The sequence below is a fragment of the Balaenoptera acutorostrata genome, chromosome 14 (genome assembly GCF_949987535.1).
Source record: "Balaenoptera acutorostrata chromosome 14, mBalAcu1.1, whole genome shotgun sequence".
NCBI classification, from domain to species: Eukaryota; Metazoa; Chordata; class Mammalia; order Artiodactyla; family Balaenopteridae; genus Balaenoptera; species Balaenoptera acutorostrata.
This window is the reverse complement of record NC_080077.1, coordinates 54,047,193-54,065,871: the sequence shown is the minus strand read 5'-3', so window position 1 is coordinate 54,065,871 and position 18,679 is coordinate 54,047,193. Positions and strand designations below refer to the sequence as shown.

The following is an 18,679-nucleotide window of genomic DNA, read 5'->3' as shown; positions in this document are numbered from 1 at the left end:
AACCCCTGTTCCAGGCAAAGGGAACAGAAGACACAGTAAGTTTGGGACTTCCCTGGTGGCGCAGTGGTTAAGAATTCGCCTGCCAATGCCGGGGACACGGGTTCAAGCCCTATTCTGGGAAGATCCCACATGCCGTGGAGCAACTAAGCCCGTGCACTGCAACTACTGAGCCTGCACTCTAGAGCTCGCGAGCCACAACTACTGAGCCCACGTGCCACAACTACTGAAGCCTGTGCGCCTAGAGCTCAGGCTCCGCAACAAGAGAAGCCACCGCAATGAGAAGCCCTCGTGCTGCAACAAAGAGTAGCCCCCGCTCGCCACAACTAGAGAAAGCCCGCGCAGCAATGAAGACCCAACGCAGCCAAAAAAAACCCAAAAAACAAAAAAAACACAGCAAGTTTAAAGATGAGGACTTGTTCAAGAATTCAGTCACCAGTGCTGCCTTTTCTTTCTCTTGACTCTGAATTCTTCCCACTCCTCTTTCTGCCACTCCCCTAGTTTGGGATACCTGCCCATTTGGCCCTCTTCCAATCTATTTTCCACACTTCCCAGTATCGGGAATCCATATTCCCAAAGCTGATATTGTGTCACTGCTATTCTGGTTGAAGGCGATCAGGAGAGCGCAGCCTGCTTGGCCTTGATATTGCCTCTGCAGGCAGAGGCAAGATCAAGGAGCCCTTGGGTTCCCTCGGACAGATCTGGAAACCCCTGGCCTAAAAGAGCAAGTGTGACTTTCAACACCCTCCATGGGGCAATCAATACCTCTCCATCCTTATCTTCTATCATATGTCCCTGAGCTCTGTCCTCCAGGCTCACAGAAACACTTTTCACTTTTCATAAAGATCCTGCCCTCTATCACCTCCGGGGGTATACAAGCTATTTTTTCTGCTTGGGACTCTACTTCTCACCACTCCTTTTTCCTGGTTAACACCTACTTATCCGTTAGGTGTCAGTTTAGAGGTCTCTTCCTCTGGGAAGTCCTTCTACTCCCCACAAGAATGGCCCAAATATCTCTCCTATGTGTTGCCTTAACAGCCTGTATTTACCTTCTTTTTTTTTTTTCCTCTCCTTTATGTGGCATAAATATTTTGTTACACAAGGTACAAAAATACTTCCACGTTTTGGTTGCTTTCAAAGTTTGAAAAGAATGATGAGCCACAGCAGGGGTGGGGTGCGATGTGGAGAGGTGCGCAAAACCGGCAGAGAAAGGATATATATATACATTTTTTGGCTGCTTCGGGTCTTCGTTGCTGCACGTGGGCTTTCTCTGGTTGCAGCGAGCGGGGGCTACTCTTCGTTGCGGTGCGCGGGCTTCCTATTGCAGTGGCTTCTCTTGTTGCCGAGCCTGGGCTCTAGGCGGGGACTTCAGTAATTGCAGCACGCAGGCTTCAGTCGTTGTGGCACACGGGCTTAGTTGCTCCGCGGCATGCGGGATCTTCCTGGACCAGGGATCAAACCCATGTCCCCTGCATTGGCAGGGGGATTCTTAACCACTGGACCACCAGGGAAGTCCCGAGAAAGGATTTTCTTAACGGCTGTTGGCCCATCTGAGGAGGAGGAAGCAGAGGACCCCGATTTGAAATGACCAGGAAAACGCTCTGTCTTGGCTGGGTGGTCCTTCCTGTTGGGCGGAACTGGCTGCAGGGCTTGGTCCTCACTGAAGCAGGGTGGGTGCAGGGAGGGGTGTGGACAGTGGGGCTGGGAATGATGAACCATTTGTGGTCAGGACCTGTTGCTATGGTGACACAATGTGAGAACAAACGGTACACTCACATACACAGAAGTTTAAGTGTCTTAATCCATGCCAGAAAACATGCAAAATTAAACGCGTCGTTTCTTTGAGATGGAGCTACGGAAGCAAATTTGGACTGGAGGTCAGGCCTCGCTCAGTCCCAGGGAGGCCTCTGAGCTGGGTCTGGGTGTCCCAGAGAGAAAGCCCCTGAATCCTGCCGTGAGCACCTTGAAGAGGGGTTTTGGGGCAGGACAGGGCTGAGGAAGAGGAGAGAAAGGAAACAGGAAACAGTGCACTGAGTCAGGCTTAAAATTCTCAGGCTTTGGAGGGAAGCAGCAGCTCTGCACGGGCTGCCTTGGGGCAGTGGAAGCTCAGGGCGGCTTCCTCCCCAGTGGGGCGGGGTCTCGAGCTGTGGCGACAAGACTGAAGAACTAACAGAACTGACAAGACTTCCAACCTCGCTGGGTAGTATCAGAGGAAGGGTACCTGCGCACCTCTGGACATCAGTTTCTTCATCCTGAAAATGGGAGAGCACCACCTGACCTGCATCCTCTGAGCATGTAGGGCAGCGGCGGCAGCGGTAGTGGCAGCGGGGTGGGTGAGCGCAGCAGGTGAGGTGGCTGGGGTCAGCTCTGTGGTGTACAGAGGGTAGGGGGCCCAGGACTCTGGGTATGCGGGGCTCAGAGGGGCCCCCATCAGCTCTGAGTGTGCTCCTAGGGAGGGGTGAGCGTTGGTGGGATTTGGCGTAGCCGTCAGCTTGTTCTTGGCCGTCTTGGTGTTGGCATTGGCACACTCTAGCCTCAGGATCTGCGGGTTCTCAGGATCAAAGCGAATACCGTTCAATGCCTTCTGGGCGGCTTCTGCTCCTGCCCGGTTGTCAAAGATCGCAAAACCAGCAGGCTGCCTCGATGTGAGCTTGATGGGGACCCTTCATACCCCTTGAACGGCCTGAAGAGCAGGCAGAGATCTTTGGGTTGAATGGCCCCAGGGAGGCCACTGGCGAACAGGGTCCGGAGCTCCTCCTCCTTGCGAGCCGTGCGGGCGCTGCGCGCGCAGTCCGGCCTCAGGTTGCTCGCGGGGCTGGCGGTGGGGTGGTGGCGGTGGGCGGGGCAGCCAGCGGGTCCGGCTGGAGTCGCATCAGGCTTCGCGGAGGCGGGAGACGGGGAGGGAGTGCGGCGGACGTGGCACTGGGAACCCCGGCCGAGCCGTGGTGGCCGCCGCCTCCGCCTTTTCCCTGCGACCGGCGAGTCTTGTCTTCCTTTTATCACGGAATGGTAATAGACTTTTTACTGGTCTGCGCTCTTTTCTCTGGTCGGCACTGAGCCTTTAATTACCCACATAGGGCCTGGCAGTAGTGGGCGTTGGGCGGCTACTTACTGGTTAGATGGATAAATGAATGAAGCCAGAATTGTCACCTAGAGCTATAGCAGAAAAAGGCTTGGAAACCGAGGTAAGTGGTTTGAACTATATCCCCTAGACCAGGATTTTCCAAACTGTAGCTTATGACCTATTAGTGGATTGTGAGATCAATTTAGTGGTTTGCAATAATTTTTTTATGTGAAATACAATTTTATAGAACAGAAGAATAGAATAGAATAGATCAGAGTGCATCACAAGAAGCAAGGGTAAGTTTGTTTCATAAAACTTTTACTTCAGTTATGCATATCATGCATATATATGCACATCCTGAACTAGTATGTGTGCCTTGAGTTGTGATTATTTCTTCCAATAGATTAAGTCAAGAAGGTTCTAAAGCTCCTGCTGTAACCACAGGGGAGCCGTTTTGAAGGGTTTCAATTAAGGATGTGATATGATCAGATCTGTGGTTTGGGAAACTTCCTCAGACCATGGCATGAACGGTATTTTGACCAGCGATGGTGGCAGTGGGAGCATCTGAAAAGTTACTACAGTCAACTGAGACAAGAAAGATAAAGGCGTGGGATGGAAAGGAGGGGGTGGGAAGGAGAAACAGTGACTGACTGGAAGAGGGTGCTTGTGAGGGGGGTTGAGGTTTAAGATCTAGTACCATGGGCTTGATCTGGAATGCCATAATTCAGGTAATGGGAACGTCACAGCCAATGTCAATTCAGTAGGAGGAAAATCAACTATACTAACTTTTGAATTGAATTGACTGATCCATTTAGTCAGAATAATTAGCCCACATTGATATGAATTGCTCTGGATGCTAAATACAGTAGTGACTAATGGGCTAGATTGTCCCAAGTATAAATTACCCATAACTAGTGTTTGAATCTGGTTGCTTAAACATTTAAGCTACTTTTATTATGCTATCACTACAGTGTATGAAATTATCCATGTTTTTGAGTGGGGAAATCAACCTACACAGCCCATTGCTTATGAATTATCTATAGTTTACTCACCTACCTCAAATCCTTTTCTGGAACAAGACAAATATGAGGAAAAAATCCAGTAATACATAATTCATATAATTTAATAAGCATTGCATATGAGAATAAATATTATTTTTGTTTCTCTATATAATAATTATATCTTCTCTCGCAAAGTCCTCATTCATCTGGGAGAATTATATAATGTTCTCAATTTACTATGGATGGGCAATGCTTAACCTGGGTGGTATGTGGATCACCATATCTTAGTTGTAGGACCGCCTCCAAGCAATCTGAATGTAGATCAGGTATGGGTGTTGTCCTGAATAGTTATTTAGGAGCAGAGGAGTAATGGTGGACGAAGGTGCAGCCAAGGAATGAGACAAAATAAAATGTATTAGTTTTTATGCATTAGATTAGTAAGCTAATGATAAAATAATGATTAAAGGCTCACATTAGAGCGGCAACTTTTAAATTTTGACCCTTATCTTTTAATATTTAGTCTTATGTGTTAAACTAGATGTTGAATTCCTAAAGGATGTTGTGGGCCCCGCATAGCACTTAGCAGTGCCCTGAGCCATGCTTACTGACTGAATGATATATTTATTAAAAATTACAATGTTGCCCATCAACAGACAATTGGCTTGAGGAGATGTGATATATAATGGAATATTACTCAGCCATAAAAAGAATGAAATATTGCCATTTGCAGCAACATGGATAGACTTAGAAAATATTATGCTTAGTGAAATAAGTCAGAGAAAGATAAATGCTCTATGATATCACTTATATGTGGAATCTAAAAAATAACACAAATGACTCTATAAACAGAATAGAAACAGATTCACAGACATAGAAAACAAATTTATGGTTACCAAAGTGGGGGAGGAGGGACAAATTAGGAGTATGGAATTAACAGATACAAACTACTATACATAAAACAGATAAGCAACAAGGATTTACTGTATAGCACAGGGATTTATGCCCAAGATCTTGAAATAACCTATAATGGAATATAATCTGCAAAAAAAAAATCTGAGTCACTATACTGTACACCTGAAACTAATACGATATTGTAAATCAACTATACTTCAATAAAAATAAATAAAATATTTTCAAGCTCTTAAAAAAATTCCTGTGTTAACTTCCAATTACCACAATTCTTTTTATAGCTAAAATGAATTACTTGAATTAAAGCCATCTGCTTAAAGGTACAACTATAAAGTTAGGTGACTTAAAAAAAAATAATGAAATATAAATTATGTTGTTCCTCAAAGTTGAAACTCCAGAAGGCTACACACTTGTTGAACAATAATGTAATTACTCAAAATGAAACAGGAGGGAAGGAGGCAAGGCACAACCTTTGAAAGAATGACATAGCCTGAGGACATGACATAAACTGATTAGAACCAGATAGGTCCAAAATGGTGGACAAGTCGACTTCCACTAGACCTTGAGCCTCAGTATACGCCCACATCAGCAAGTTAAATGACACGCCCACATCAGCAAGCTAAATGACACACCCACAGGTGCCATGACAGTTCCATAAGGATCAAAAAGTGGGCAATGGCCCAATTCCTAGAAATCCCCTCCCCTTCCTAAAATAGCTGGAGTACTCCTCCCACTCTTTAGCCTATGAAATTACCCGCTCCTATAAAAACTGACAACGCCATATCCTGGGGCCTTTCTCTCCTTCTGAGATGGCCCACACTCTGTGGAGTGTGTTTCTCTCTAAATAAATTCACTTCTTACCTAACACTTTGTCTCTCACTGAATTCTTTTTGCAATGAGACATCAAGAACCTGACCTTCGTTAAGTCCTGAGACCAGGGTGTGATCTCAGTTGGAAGACTGTGGGTTTTACCTCGGGTTCGAGTCCCAGCTGTGTGGGTTCAAGTCCCAATCTAAGATGCATGGTTTCAAAAGCATCAGCAAGCTCTTCTGCAATTGCCTTTAAAGCCAATTTAAGAAACATACAAGAAAAACAATTCACTTTATAAATACGGCTAATTTCTGTTACCCCTCCCACTGGAAAAAAATACATATTTGGATTATTCACTTTTTTCATCATATTTGGCTTTAGATAGCTCTTGGTTGTGTTTTTAAAAAATGTCCTTGAAGAATAAATTTGTAGCCATTAAATGTACTGAAATAAACATGACATAGGATCATTGTAATATACTAAATCTCCATATTGAGAAATTTTTAAAATTTTATTGAAGTATAGTTGATTTACAATGTTTGTTAATTTCTGCTGTACAGCAAAGTGACTCAGTTATACGTATATATATATTCTTTTCCATCATGGTTTATCACAGGATATTGAATATGGTTCCCTGGGCTATACAGTAGGACCATGTTGTTTATCCATCCTATATATAATAGTTTGCATCTGCTAATCCCAAACTCCCAATCCTTCCCTCCCCTCCCCTCCCTTCCCCTTGACAACCACAAGTTTGTTCTCTATGTCTTTGAGTCTGTTTCTGTTTCATAGATAGGTTCACTTGTGTCGTATTTTAGATTCCAAATATAAGTAATATCATATGTTATTTGTCTTTCTCTTTCTGACTTACTTTGCTTAGTATTATAATCTCTAGGTTCATCCATGTTGCTGCAAATGGCATTATTTCATTCTTTCTCATGGCTGAGTAATATTCCATTGTATATGTATATCATACCTTCTTTATCCATTCATCTGTCAATGGACTTTTTTTTTTAAACATCTTTATTGGAGTATAATTGCTTTACAATGGTGTGTTAGTTTCTGCTGTATAACAAAGTGAATCAGCTATACATATACATACATCCCCATATCTCCTCCCTCTTGCATCTCCCTCCCACCCTCCCTATCCCACCCCTCTAGGTGGACACAAAGCACAGAGCTGATCTCCCTGTGCTATGCAGCTGCTTCCCACTAGCTATCTATTTTACATTTGGTAGTGTATATATGTCCATGCCACTCTCTCACTTCGTCCCAGCTTACCCTTCCCCCTCCCCGTGTCCTCAAGTCCATTCTCTACATCTGCGTCTTTATTCCTGTCCTGCCCCTAGGTTCTTCAGAACCATTATTATTATTATTATTTTTAGATTCCATATATATGTGTTAGCATATGGTATTTGTTTTTCTCTTGCTGACTTACTTCACTCTATATGACAGTCTCTAGGTCCATCTACCTCTAGGTCCATCTAGGTCTCTAGGTCCATCTACCTCACTACAAATAACTCAATTTCATTTCTTTTTATGGCTCTGTAATATTCCATTGTATATATGTGCCACATCTTCTTTATCCATTCTTCTGTCGATGGACACTTAGGTTGCTTCCATGTCTTGGCTATTGTAAATAGTGCTGCTGTGAACATAGGAGTGCATGTATGTTTTCGAATTATAGTTTTGTCTGGGCATATACCCAGGAGTGGAATTGCTGGATCATATGGCAACTGTATTTTTACTTTATTGAGGAAACTCCATACTGTTTTCCACAGTGGCTGTACCAATTTACATTCCCACCAACAGTGTAAGAGGGTTCCCTTTTCTGCACACCCTCTCCAGCATTTATTATTTGTAGATTTTTTTTTTTAATTTTTGGGTTTATTTATTTTATTTATTTATTTATTTATGGGTGTGTTGGGTCTTCATTTCTGTGCGAGGGCTTTCTCTAGTTGTGGCAAGTGGGGGCCACTCTTCATCACGGTGCGCGGGCCTCTCATTATCGCGGCCTCTCTTGTTGCGGAGCACAGGCTCCAGACGCGCAGGCTCAGTAACTGTGGCTCATGGGCCTAGTTGCTCCACGGCATGTGGGATCTTCCCAGACCAGGGCTCGAACCCGTGTCCCCTGCATTGGCAGGCAGATTCTCAACCACTGCGCCACCAGGGAAGCCCTATTATTTGTAGATTTTTTAATGACGGCCATTCTGACTGGTGTGAGGTGATACCTCATTGTAGTTTTAATTTGCATTTCTCTAATAATTAGCAATGATGAGCATCTTTTCATGTGCATAATTGGCCATCTGTATGTCTTCTTTGGAGAAATGGCTATTTAGGTCTTCTGCCCATTTTTCAATTAGGTTGTTTGTTTTATTCTTATTGAATTGTACGTGCTGTTTGTATATTTTGGAAATTAAGCCCTTATAGGTCTCATCATGTGCAAATATTTTCTCCCAGTCTGTAGGTTGTCTTTTCATTTTGTTTATGGTTGCCTTTGCTGTGCAAAAGCTTATAAGCTTGATTAGGTCCCATTTGTTTATTTTGGTTTTTATTTCTATTGCCTTGGGAGACTGACCTAAGAAAACATTTGTACGATTTATGTCAGAGAATGTTTTGCCTATGTTCTCTTCTAGGAGTTTTATGGTGTTTTGTCTTATATTTAAGTCTTTAAGCCATTATGAGTTTATTTTTGTGTATGGTGTGAGGGTGTGTTCTAACTTCATTGATTTACATGTGGCTGTCCAACTTTCCCAACACCACTTGCTGAAGAGATTGTCTTTTCTCCATTGTATATTCTTGCCTCCTTTGTCAAAGATTAGCTGTCCATAGGTGTGTGGGTTTATTTCTGGGCACTCTATTCTGTTCCATTGATCTGTATGTCTGTTTTTGTGCCACATATTGAGAAATCTTAAACCGTGTATACAGGCTGAAACTGTGTAGTGAGGATTGTCTATAATTAACCCATGAACCACTCTCTCTAGGCATTCTTTTCTTTTTTTAATTAATTAATTAATTAATTTGTTTATTTTTGGCTGCTTTGGGTGTTCGTTAATGCACGCGGGCCCTCTCTAGTTGCAGCGCGTGGGGGCTACTCCTCGTTGCGGTGTGCGGGCCTCCCATTGCAGTGGCTTCTCTTGATGCAGAGCATGGGCTCTAGGCACACAGGCTTCAGTAGTTGTGGCATGCGGGCTCAGTATTTGTGGCTCACGGCTCTAGAGCACAGGCTCGGTAGTTGTGGCGCATGGGCCTAGTTGCTCCGTGGCATGTGGGATCCTCCCGGACCAGGGCCCGAACTCGTGTCCCCTGCATTGGCAGGCTGACTCCCAACCACTGCGCCACCAGGGAAGCCCTCTCTAGGCATTCTTAAGTTTGCTCAAGCATTAATACTAATAATACACCAATAAAGGGGAGAATTTTTACTGTGCATCTCCTAGGACCCAAAGTTGGTTAATGACAACTATGTTTGTAATATTAGCATCACCAAATGCCACAGCGGTTTGGTTAAATGTAGATAGGAGAACAACTATATTTTGTGACTATAAGCAAACATCTAAGTACACTTCAACATGTCTCCTAAGTACAAGAATAATCTCCTACATAACCACAGTATAATTACCACACTCAGAAAATCCAGCATTGATACAATACCATCATCTAACATAAATCCATATTCAAATATCCCCAATTGTCCATAGGCCACATGTTTTGAATCCAAAATTGAGAATCCCTCCCACTCTACCACTAGGATTATATCTTTCACCTTCTTATCTGCCATATTCCTTGCACCACAGAAAGAAAACTCTTGGTTTGCTCTCATCTCTGCTGAATTTCAGGTCAGCTATTCTTTGTGTAATGTTTCCAAGCCAGCTATCCATTTGTATCTACTTTTGAGACATTTAATATGTATTTGGGTAATTCCTGGGTTAAAGTCCACTTCTCCCACAAGACTGTTTCACAAGGATAGTGATTGTTTCCCCCAGCCCCAAATGTGTTTCCAAGTGCAAGTCCTTGGTGCATAATAGGTTTTCAAGAAATACTTTTGGAATGAATGAATATATAAAGTGTTTAAGTTGGCAGAATGCCTGTATTGTCTTTATATCTCTCTGCATCCCATAGAGTGGGCCCTCAATGGGAGTTTAATAGACCTTTGTAAAGTGAAAATATTCAGTACCATAGCTGGAAGTATGCTTTGACTATTTCTTTTGCACTTTCCTTTGACATTTAATAACATTTAAAGAGCAGAAGAGGTATACAGGGAATGCTGAATTTGATCTCCAATTCAGTACACCAAGATGTAAGAATTTATTAACTATGGGGAGAATCATTGCTGTGACAATGGAAAAATTAATTTTTCATAATTTTGATATATTAAACTATCATTTATTATGCACTTACTAAGTGTCAAACACTGTGCTAACTACTTCACATGCACTGAAAATTTTTATTATTATATATATATATGTTTTTTTTTTTTAATAGAGAACGAAGTATCTCCCTGTCCTTCCTCTTTTTTTTTTTTAACTTTGGGTTTATTTATTTATTTATTTATTTATGGCTGTGTTGGGTCTTCGTTTCTGTGCGAGGGCCTTCTCTAGTTGCGGCAAGTGGGGGCCACTCTTCATCGCGGTGCGCGGGCCTCTCCTGCTGCGGAGCACAGGCTCCAGACACGCAGGCTCAGTAATTGTGGCTCACTAGTTGCTCTGCAGCATGTGGGATCCTCCCAGACCAGGGCTCGAACCTGTGTCCCCTGCATCAGCAGGCAGATTCTCAACCACTGCGCCACCAGGGAAGCCCTTATTATTATATTTTTAAAGATAAGTTTTACTGAGGTATACTTGACATTCAGTAAAATTCATACCTTTTGGTGTACAGTTCCATGAATTTTGACAAATGCTTTAGTCATGTAACTAACTACCATTACAATCATGATATAGAATGTGAATATTTCCATCACCCCCCAAATCCTCTCATGTTCCCTATTAACACACGTCATTTACTCTTCCTACTTTAGTATATTTTTCTCATTTTTTAAAATAAATTTGTTTATTTTATCTATTTATTTTTGGCTGCATTGGGTCTTTGTTGCTGCGCGGGCTCTCTCTAGTTGCAGCGAGCAGGTGCTACTCTTCGTTGTAGTGTGTGGGCTTCTCATTGCGGTGGCTTCTCTTGTTGAGGAGAATGGGCTCTAGGCGTGCGGGCTTCAGTAGTTGTGTCACGTGGGCTCAGTAGTTGTGGCACACGGGCTTAGTTGCTCTGCGGCATGTGGGATCTTCCCAGACCAGGGCTCGAACCCGTGTCCCCTGCATTGGCAGGCAGATTCTTAACCACTGCACCACCAGGGAAGCCCCTTTCCCATTTTTTTTGGAGAAGAAAAACTGAGGCTAAGAGCAGTTGAGTAATTTATTCAGAGTTACATAATTAGTAAGTGGCAGATCTTGGACTCCAGCCAAGGTCTGTCTGACTCTAAATCCCAAGATTTAAGTATGCCACCCTACCGTTACTACTTTGTGGTATTCCATTTGCTCAGCATTGTATTTCCCATTTTGTTACACAATGGCTACAGAGCTGTAACAACAAGAGGAAATTAAAATGAACCTTTCAAAAATACTAAGAATAGGGTAAATGAATTACAAGATAAATTTTATGTCAAACTAGAGGTATATACTCTATTGCATAAGATTAAAAGCAAGTAAATTTTTGGTTTATTGATATGGTAGTAAATATTTTAGTAGTTGTGAGTTTTAACTTTACTTCACAACTGAGGACTCCATTAGCCACTTGAATCTAGGATATCCTATGATAAAATTTGGGGGTTTGTCGCTGCCTGACATGTCAGACCCAGACAGTTCCTGTCCTCAGGTAGCTTACCACTGAATCTCACAGATAAAACGATTACCTGCATTACGGTTTTTTTTTAAAGATTTATTTTTTATTGATTAATTGATTGATTGCTATGTTGGGTCTTCGTTTCTGTGCGAGGGCTTTCTCTAGTTGTGGCAAGCGGGGGCTACTCTTCATCACGGTGCGCGGGCCTCTCACTATCGTGGCCTCTCTTGTTGCGGAGCACAGGCTCCAGACACGCAGGCTCAGTAATTGTGGCTCACGGGCCCAGCCGCTCCGCGGCATGTGGGATCCTCCCAGACCAGGGCTCGAACCCGTGTCCCCTGCATCAGCAGGCAGACTCTCAACCACTGCGCCACCAGGGAAGCCCTGCATTACGGTTTTATTTAGAGTTCTAACATGATGCATCTTAGCCTAAATCAGTTACAGAGTGTTTTGCTGAATTAGATAAATTAAAAATCTACTTTAAAATAATTTTAATAGATGGAACAGGGAATCCTCAAAGTAGCCTTAATATAATAAACATTTTGTATTTGTAGTATATTAGAAAGACAGTGTTCAATTTAACTACTAAATTTGGGGGTGGTTTGTTATGCAGCAAGAGACAATAGAAAACTGATACAGGTACTAGAGTATTGGTCTGTTCAAGTAGGAAGATCAAGTCACATTTTTGAAGTCTCCAAATTACAAATTAGCTGCATTTTGTAAGTCAGTTGTTTAAAATTTAGAATATATTGTCTCATAGAAACAGATGCATTTTCTTTTTTTATTTTTTTTATTTTTTATTTTTTTGGCCGTGCCACACGGCATGCGGGATCCTAGCTCCCCGACCAGGGATTGAACCCGTGCCCCCTGCAGTGGGAGCGCGGCGTCTTAACCACTGGACCGCCGGGGAAGGCCCAGATGCATTTTCTTACCAAGTAGTTTGGACATAATTGAATCTTTATGTGGTAGTTCAGGATTTTTCCATTGCCTACATTCATTGTACATCTCTGAGGTTAAGATACAAAAGGTGCTCACAACTGAGTTGGCTGTTTAATGACCTTGTGCCAGGTCACTGCTTTTTTTTAAGCAAATGTTTTTAGACAAAAAAACTAGTGGCTTAAAACTGCACTATTTATTTGGCTCATGAATCTGCTGGGCAGTTCTGGTCTGGGACAGGCTTAGCTGATCTCCAATGGGCTCTTTCATGTGTCAGGGATCAGTTGGTGGCTTGACTGGGCACTGGCTTGTCCCAGATAATCTCACTCATATTTCTGATGGTTCGCCATCTGTTGGTTGGGGGTAATAGGCGTGACTTAGCCACACATCTCTCATAATCCTGTAGGCTAGTTTAGGTATGTTCATATAGCAGCAAGATTCCAAGAGCAGCAAGGAACTAAGTCCCAAAGTGCAAGTTCTTTTCAAGTACTGCTTGCATCACATGTGCTAATGTTTCATTTGCCAAAATAAGTCACAGAACTCACCTAGATTTAAGGAGTGAGTAAATGGATTCTACTTCTTTATGGGAAGAGTGGAGAATTATGGGCATTTTTACAGTTTACCTCAATGTCAACTTAAATTCAGATAGAAAATATAATAGAAGGCTAAAGAAAGAAAAAAATCAGTGTAGGTTAGAGAGAGTTGGCCTCTTGACCTCATTCTCTGTTGGAGAATGAGAGGAGATGTTAAATGCACCTGAGATTGCTGGATAGAGGGAGAAGAGTGCAAAGGGCATTATAAGATGGAGGACCCAGCCTCTATCTATCTATTAAATCTTGAAGATAGGCATCACATGACCTTGCCAAAGGGATGCACTCTGCCCCAGACAACCTCCTACCTCTTTAACTGCATTGTCTGGACTCTGTCGTGTGTAGGCTCCCCCTTACCTGCAAAGCACCTAAATGTCAGCGTTACTCAGGGTTTTGTCCTTGCTCCTCCTTTATCCTTATTCTACACATTTGCCCTAGGTAATTTCATCTGATTTCATGGCATCAGCTTCCACCTATTCAGTGATGAAGTCCAAATCTACGTATGTAGCCCTGACCTGTGGCCTCCATAACCATATGTTTCAATGAATTCTTAGACATCTGTGCCTATATAGCCTCCAAGCACTTCAGCCTCAATATGTTCAAAACCAAATTTATTTTCATGCCCAGAGACCCTGATCTTTCTCCTGCGTTCCTGTTTTTAGTTAATGGTTTCACCTTCATCCATTTACCTAAGCGAGAAATCTAACCTCATTGTCATTCTTGATTACTCCTTCTTTATTTACTACAATTCCTGGTGATTCCATCTCCTACCTGATTTTGCATTCATCCCCTTCAGTCCATTTCCACCCCATCGCCTTGGTGTGGACTCTCATCACCTCTCCCCTGACCTCTTGCAGCAACCTCTTAACTGGTCTTCCTCAAATATTTTCACCTTTCTAGTTTTTCCCTACTCCATTCCATTCAGGGTACACATTGTAAGACCCAAGTTTGTTCATGTCACTCTATTTAAAAATGTAAGCTGGGGCTTCCCTGGTGGCGCAGTGGTTGGGAATCTGCCTGCCAATGCAGGGGACACGGGTTCGAGCCCTGGTCTGGGAAGATCCCACATGCCGCGGAGCAACTGGGCCCGTGAGCCACAACTACTGAGCCTGCGCGTCTGGAGCCTGTGCTCCGCAACAAGAGAGGCCGCGATAGTGAGAGGCCCGCGCACCGCGATGAAGAGTGGCCCCCGCTTGCTGCAACTGGAGAAAGCCCTCGCATAGAAACGAAGACCCAACACAGCCAAATATATAAATAAATAAATAAATAAATAAAAACCAAAAAAAAAAAAAAAAAAAATGTAAGCTGGGTCCCTATTGCCTACAAAGCTAAGTCCCAATTCCTTAAAAGCATGGCTCACCAAGTGCTTAGCAGTCTGGCCCCACCTGATCGTACCAGCATCATCTCCTGCCATCCTGCCCCACCCCATCCCCTTTTATCCAACCTCACTGAACTTCTCACTGTTCCCCACCAACACATGCCCTTGCACAATGCTGGGCTTTGGCCCATGTTGCTTACCCTTTCTGGATTCCAAGACATGCCCTTGCACAATGCTGGGCTTTGGCCCATGTTGCTTACCCTTTCTGGATTCCAACACATGCCCTTGCACAATGCTGGGCTTTGGCCCATGTTGCTTACCCTTTCTGGATTGCCAGCCCTCTCTTCTCCATCTGATAAATTCTTGTTCATCAGCCCAGCTCATCAACCTGTCACCTCCCTGCTGATGACTTCCCTGAGCCATCCAGAGTTACTCACTTCTTCTGTGCTCCCATAGCCTTTTGCCCTTTCCTTCGGCAGTGACCATCTTGCATGCTTTTGGCTGCCTAGATTCTTTTGAGTATCGGTGTTATGTTTGGCAAATTTTTAGCCACATGAATTCCATCTCTCTGAAGTAGAACCCAGAAAACTCAAATTTCCCTTGCAGCTAAGAAGCCATTAAAGGATCTGAGCTCCCTCAATCAGATGTACCTGAACAGAACTTTTTTTTTAGAAGTGAGCATTAGTGTGTAAGGGGGCAAGGTGTGGGACTGATCTTCGGTCAAGAGTGATCAGAACAAATCTTTGATTCTTGGGATGGCAGTAGCAGAGCTGCCTGTGTGTAGCCCCTACTGCGGAGAGGTGATAAGTGTGGTGTTTGCTAGCCCAGCTCTCAGGAGTGGCTGGGCATGTTTGGGCTTCAGAGTCTGGCTCTCCAGCTTTGTGGGATAGTCTGTGAGCCATCTCACATGCCATGATAAGTTAATTTATTGCTTAAACAAGCCTAAGTTTGTCTGTTTTTGCAATGACTGGAAAACAGTGAAACACTTTGGTTAGAACATATCAAGTTTTATGGTACAAGTTGTATTCTATCAAGTTGTATTTAAGTGTCTATTTCCCTCACTAGCTTAATCACAAGTACTGTATCTTAGGCCTCCTATACGTAGTTCTAATTTCTTATATCATTCAGATAAAAGATCTATATTGGGTGCCAACTCTGTGCCATGCACCGTGCTAGTCATTGGGGATATAATAGTAAAAAAGACCCATGTGACCTTTGCTCTTACAAAGTATACAGTCTACAAGATCTGTGCCTGAAACATTCTAGGTATCCAGTTATTTTAAATACCAATTCATTTGGTTAATTATTTCAGTGAATGGATATTTACATTTTGAAAATGTAAAAATAAATGAGAAATGTTCTTACGTTTCTCTCAGGCTAGTAGGAGACACATACGTAAACCAATAATGTCCGTGCAATATGGACAGTGTGATAACTGAAATATGTTCCAGATTCCCTGATGGTAGAAGGGAATAGCATGAAGAATCTGCTTGGAGGCGTCAGGAATGAAAGAATGAATTACTGAACTTGTAATATTGGAGCAAGTGTGCTTGAGAAGATGTCCTCTTTTTTCCCTTTATCCCTTTTACTTCTCTTTTCCCTCTTTCCCTCTTCCCTTTTTCTTGCTGATCCCTTTGCCCTTTAAGAGTCAACTCAAGGGGCTTCCCTAGTGGCACAGTGGTTAAGAATCCACCTGCCAATGCAGGGGACACAGGTTCGAGCCCTGGTCAGGGAAGATCCGACACACCGCGGAGCAACTAAGCCTGTGAACCACAACTACTGAGCCTGCGCTCTAGAGCCCACGAGCCACAACTACTGAAGCCCGTGCACCTATGCTCCGCAACAAGGGAAGCCACCGCAATGAGAAGCCCACGCACCGCAACGAAGAGTAGCCCCCGCTCGCCGCAACTAAAGAAAGCCCGTGTGCAGCAACAAAGAGCCAACACAGCCATAAATAAATAAATAAATAAATAAATAAATAAAAAGATTCAACTCAAGGGCTACTTTTATAATAAACCTTTACTGACCACTCCTCTTCCTCCCTCTCAAACTCCCAGGCTGGGTTAGTAATGTTTCCAAACTCCCATAAGGCCTGATACGTACCTCTACTAATTCTCTTACCCTTTGACGTATATCATCTATGTGTCTGTCAGTCACCAACCAGCCTTCCCCGCCAAGTCAAGGCCTGGCACATAATTAGTACTCAGTAAACTCAATAAATGTTTCTTGAGGAAATATAAATGAAAACTACAGTGAAATAACATTACACCTCCATCAAAATGGCTAAAACTTAAAAAATTGATATCAAGTGTTGATGAAAATATAGAAAAACTGGAAGTTTTAAACATTGCTGAAAGGAGAAAAAATTGATATAACCATTTTGGAAAATTTTTTGGCAAAATCGATTGAAGCTGAACATATGCCCACTGTGTTACCCAGAGGCTGAGCTCCTGGGTACATAGCCAAAAGAAATGGATGCTTATAGTGAAACAGGTTCACACCAGCTTTATTCATAATAGCCCCAATCTGGAAACACTTAAATGTCCATCCACAGTAGAAGAGACAAGTGAATTGTGGTATATTTATATCATGGGAGAGTACACAATAATTTTTTTAAATGAAAAACTGCTATGTGAAGCAATATGGATGATTCTCATAGACTAATATTGAGCAAAAGAAACCAGAGACAAAGAGGTACATCTTGTGATTCCACTTCAGTGAAGTTCCAGAAGAGTCAAAATTAATCTCTGGTGATATAAATTGAAATAATGGTAAACTTTTACAGAAGGGAGGGGTAAGGCAGTGCAAGGGGACAGGAGAGGGACTAAGGCAGTTTGGGAAATGTTCTATATTTTTATAATGGTATATTTAAAATCCACATACAGAAGAATTTTCCAAGGCAATGTCAACTGTCCTTTTTAAAAACATTTTATACCCACAACCACATAAATATGTAAAAATTTGAGTTATATACTTAATGGTTTGTGCTTTTTTTTTTACTATATGTAGGATTACATCGATAGAAATGTAAATATAAAAATAATTAAATAAAAATGAATGTTCCGGGCTTCCCTGGTGGCGCAGTGGTTGAGAATGTGCCTGCTAATGCAGGGGACACGGGTTCGAGCCCTGGTCTGGGAAGATCCCACATGCCACGGAGCAGCTGGGCCCGTGAGCCACAATTGCTGAGCCTGCGCGTCTGGAGCCTGTGCCCCGCGACGGGAGGGGCCGCGATAGAGAAAGGCCCGCGCACCGCGATGAAGAGCGGTCCCCGCACCGCGATGAAGAGTGGCCCCCGCTTGCCGCAACTGGAGAAAGCCCTCGCACGAACCGAAGACCCAACACAGCCAAAAATAAATAAATAAATAAATAAATAAATAAATAAGAAAATCCTTTAAAAAAAAAAATGAATGTTCCTTGAATGAATGAATGAATGAATAAGTTGGGTCTTCAAAGAGAAAAGAAAGAAGAAAGTATTACAGTGTAAGAAGGACTTGTACTGCATTGAATTTTAAAGCAGTACTTGGTTCTTGAGCACTTTATACTCCAATAATGCCCAAAGTGAATTGCTCATGGACTTCTTTTGCTTAAATATTAGTCCCCTTTGCTATTTAAGCAGGATTGTGAGGTTAAAAAAGGAAATCATTAACAGTAAAGCAGATGTCAGAGAGGCCTGTGGGACTGGCATTAATTCACAATGAGGGATCTATTAAGCCCTTGGGAACTGGGGAATATGCCTCATTCCCTTCAGTTTTTTATCCTCTCGTGCTTTATGAGGTGCAAGTACAAATTAATTTTTCAGACTCTTGAAGGGAGAGGAGAGGAGTTGGCACCCGTGATTACAAACAGGAACAGAAGCCACTCCTCACACGACATTGCCTAAGACACCTAAAGGCCAGAGTAGATTAGTTCTAATCGCCGAGCAACCCGGCCACGGGATGCGCCTCCCCCCATCCTTCTTCAGGCGGGGCTCGTGGTTAAGCATTCTTCGTGCCAGCCTTGCGCAGGCCAAGAGTGACCAGCAACTCCTCAGACGACCGATGGCACATGCGTCAGAGGTGGTGTCAATACCCGACCCGACTCTGGCTCCCACCACAGAGCAGAGGATGCAGCGTCAGGAGACGCGGTTCCCAGGCCGTCCAGTAGGTGTCGCTGTCCCGCGGCCGCCGCGCTCCTCGAGGCCCGGGCCCGGGGGCGTGTCCTCCCTACCTTGGGGCAGCCGGCG

The 18,679-nt window shown here is 43.2% G+C and overlaps 2 protein-coding genes across 2 annotated transcripts in view; one reads left to right on the top strand and one right to left on the bottom strand.

Moving 5' to 3' along the window:
• Positions 1-1,704: 1,704 nt before the first annotated feature.
• On the bottom strand, positions 1,705-5,753 carry LOC102998944 (RNA-binding protein with multiple splicing 2-like). Its single transcript, XM_057527636.1, is given in 3 exon segments — positions 1,705-2,655; positions 2,658-2,990; positions 5,726-5,753. Coding segments are annotated over 3 exon segments (813 nt in total). The 3' UTR covers positions 1,705-2,203.
• The window catches only part of CRYBG1 (crystallin beta-gamma domain containing 1), a 232,880-nt gene continuing 217,089 nt past the window's right edge, over positions 2,889-18,679 (top strand). Inside the window, exon 1 of the mRNA XM_028168717.2 lies at positions 2,889-3,006. The gene's annotated coding sequence lies outside the window, so the exon portion shown is untranslated. The remainder of the gene's footprint in view (positions 3,007-18,679) is intronic.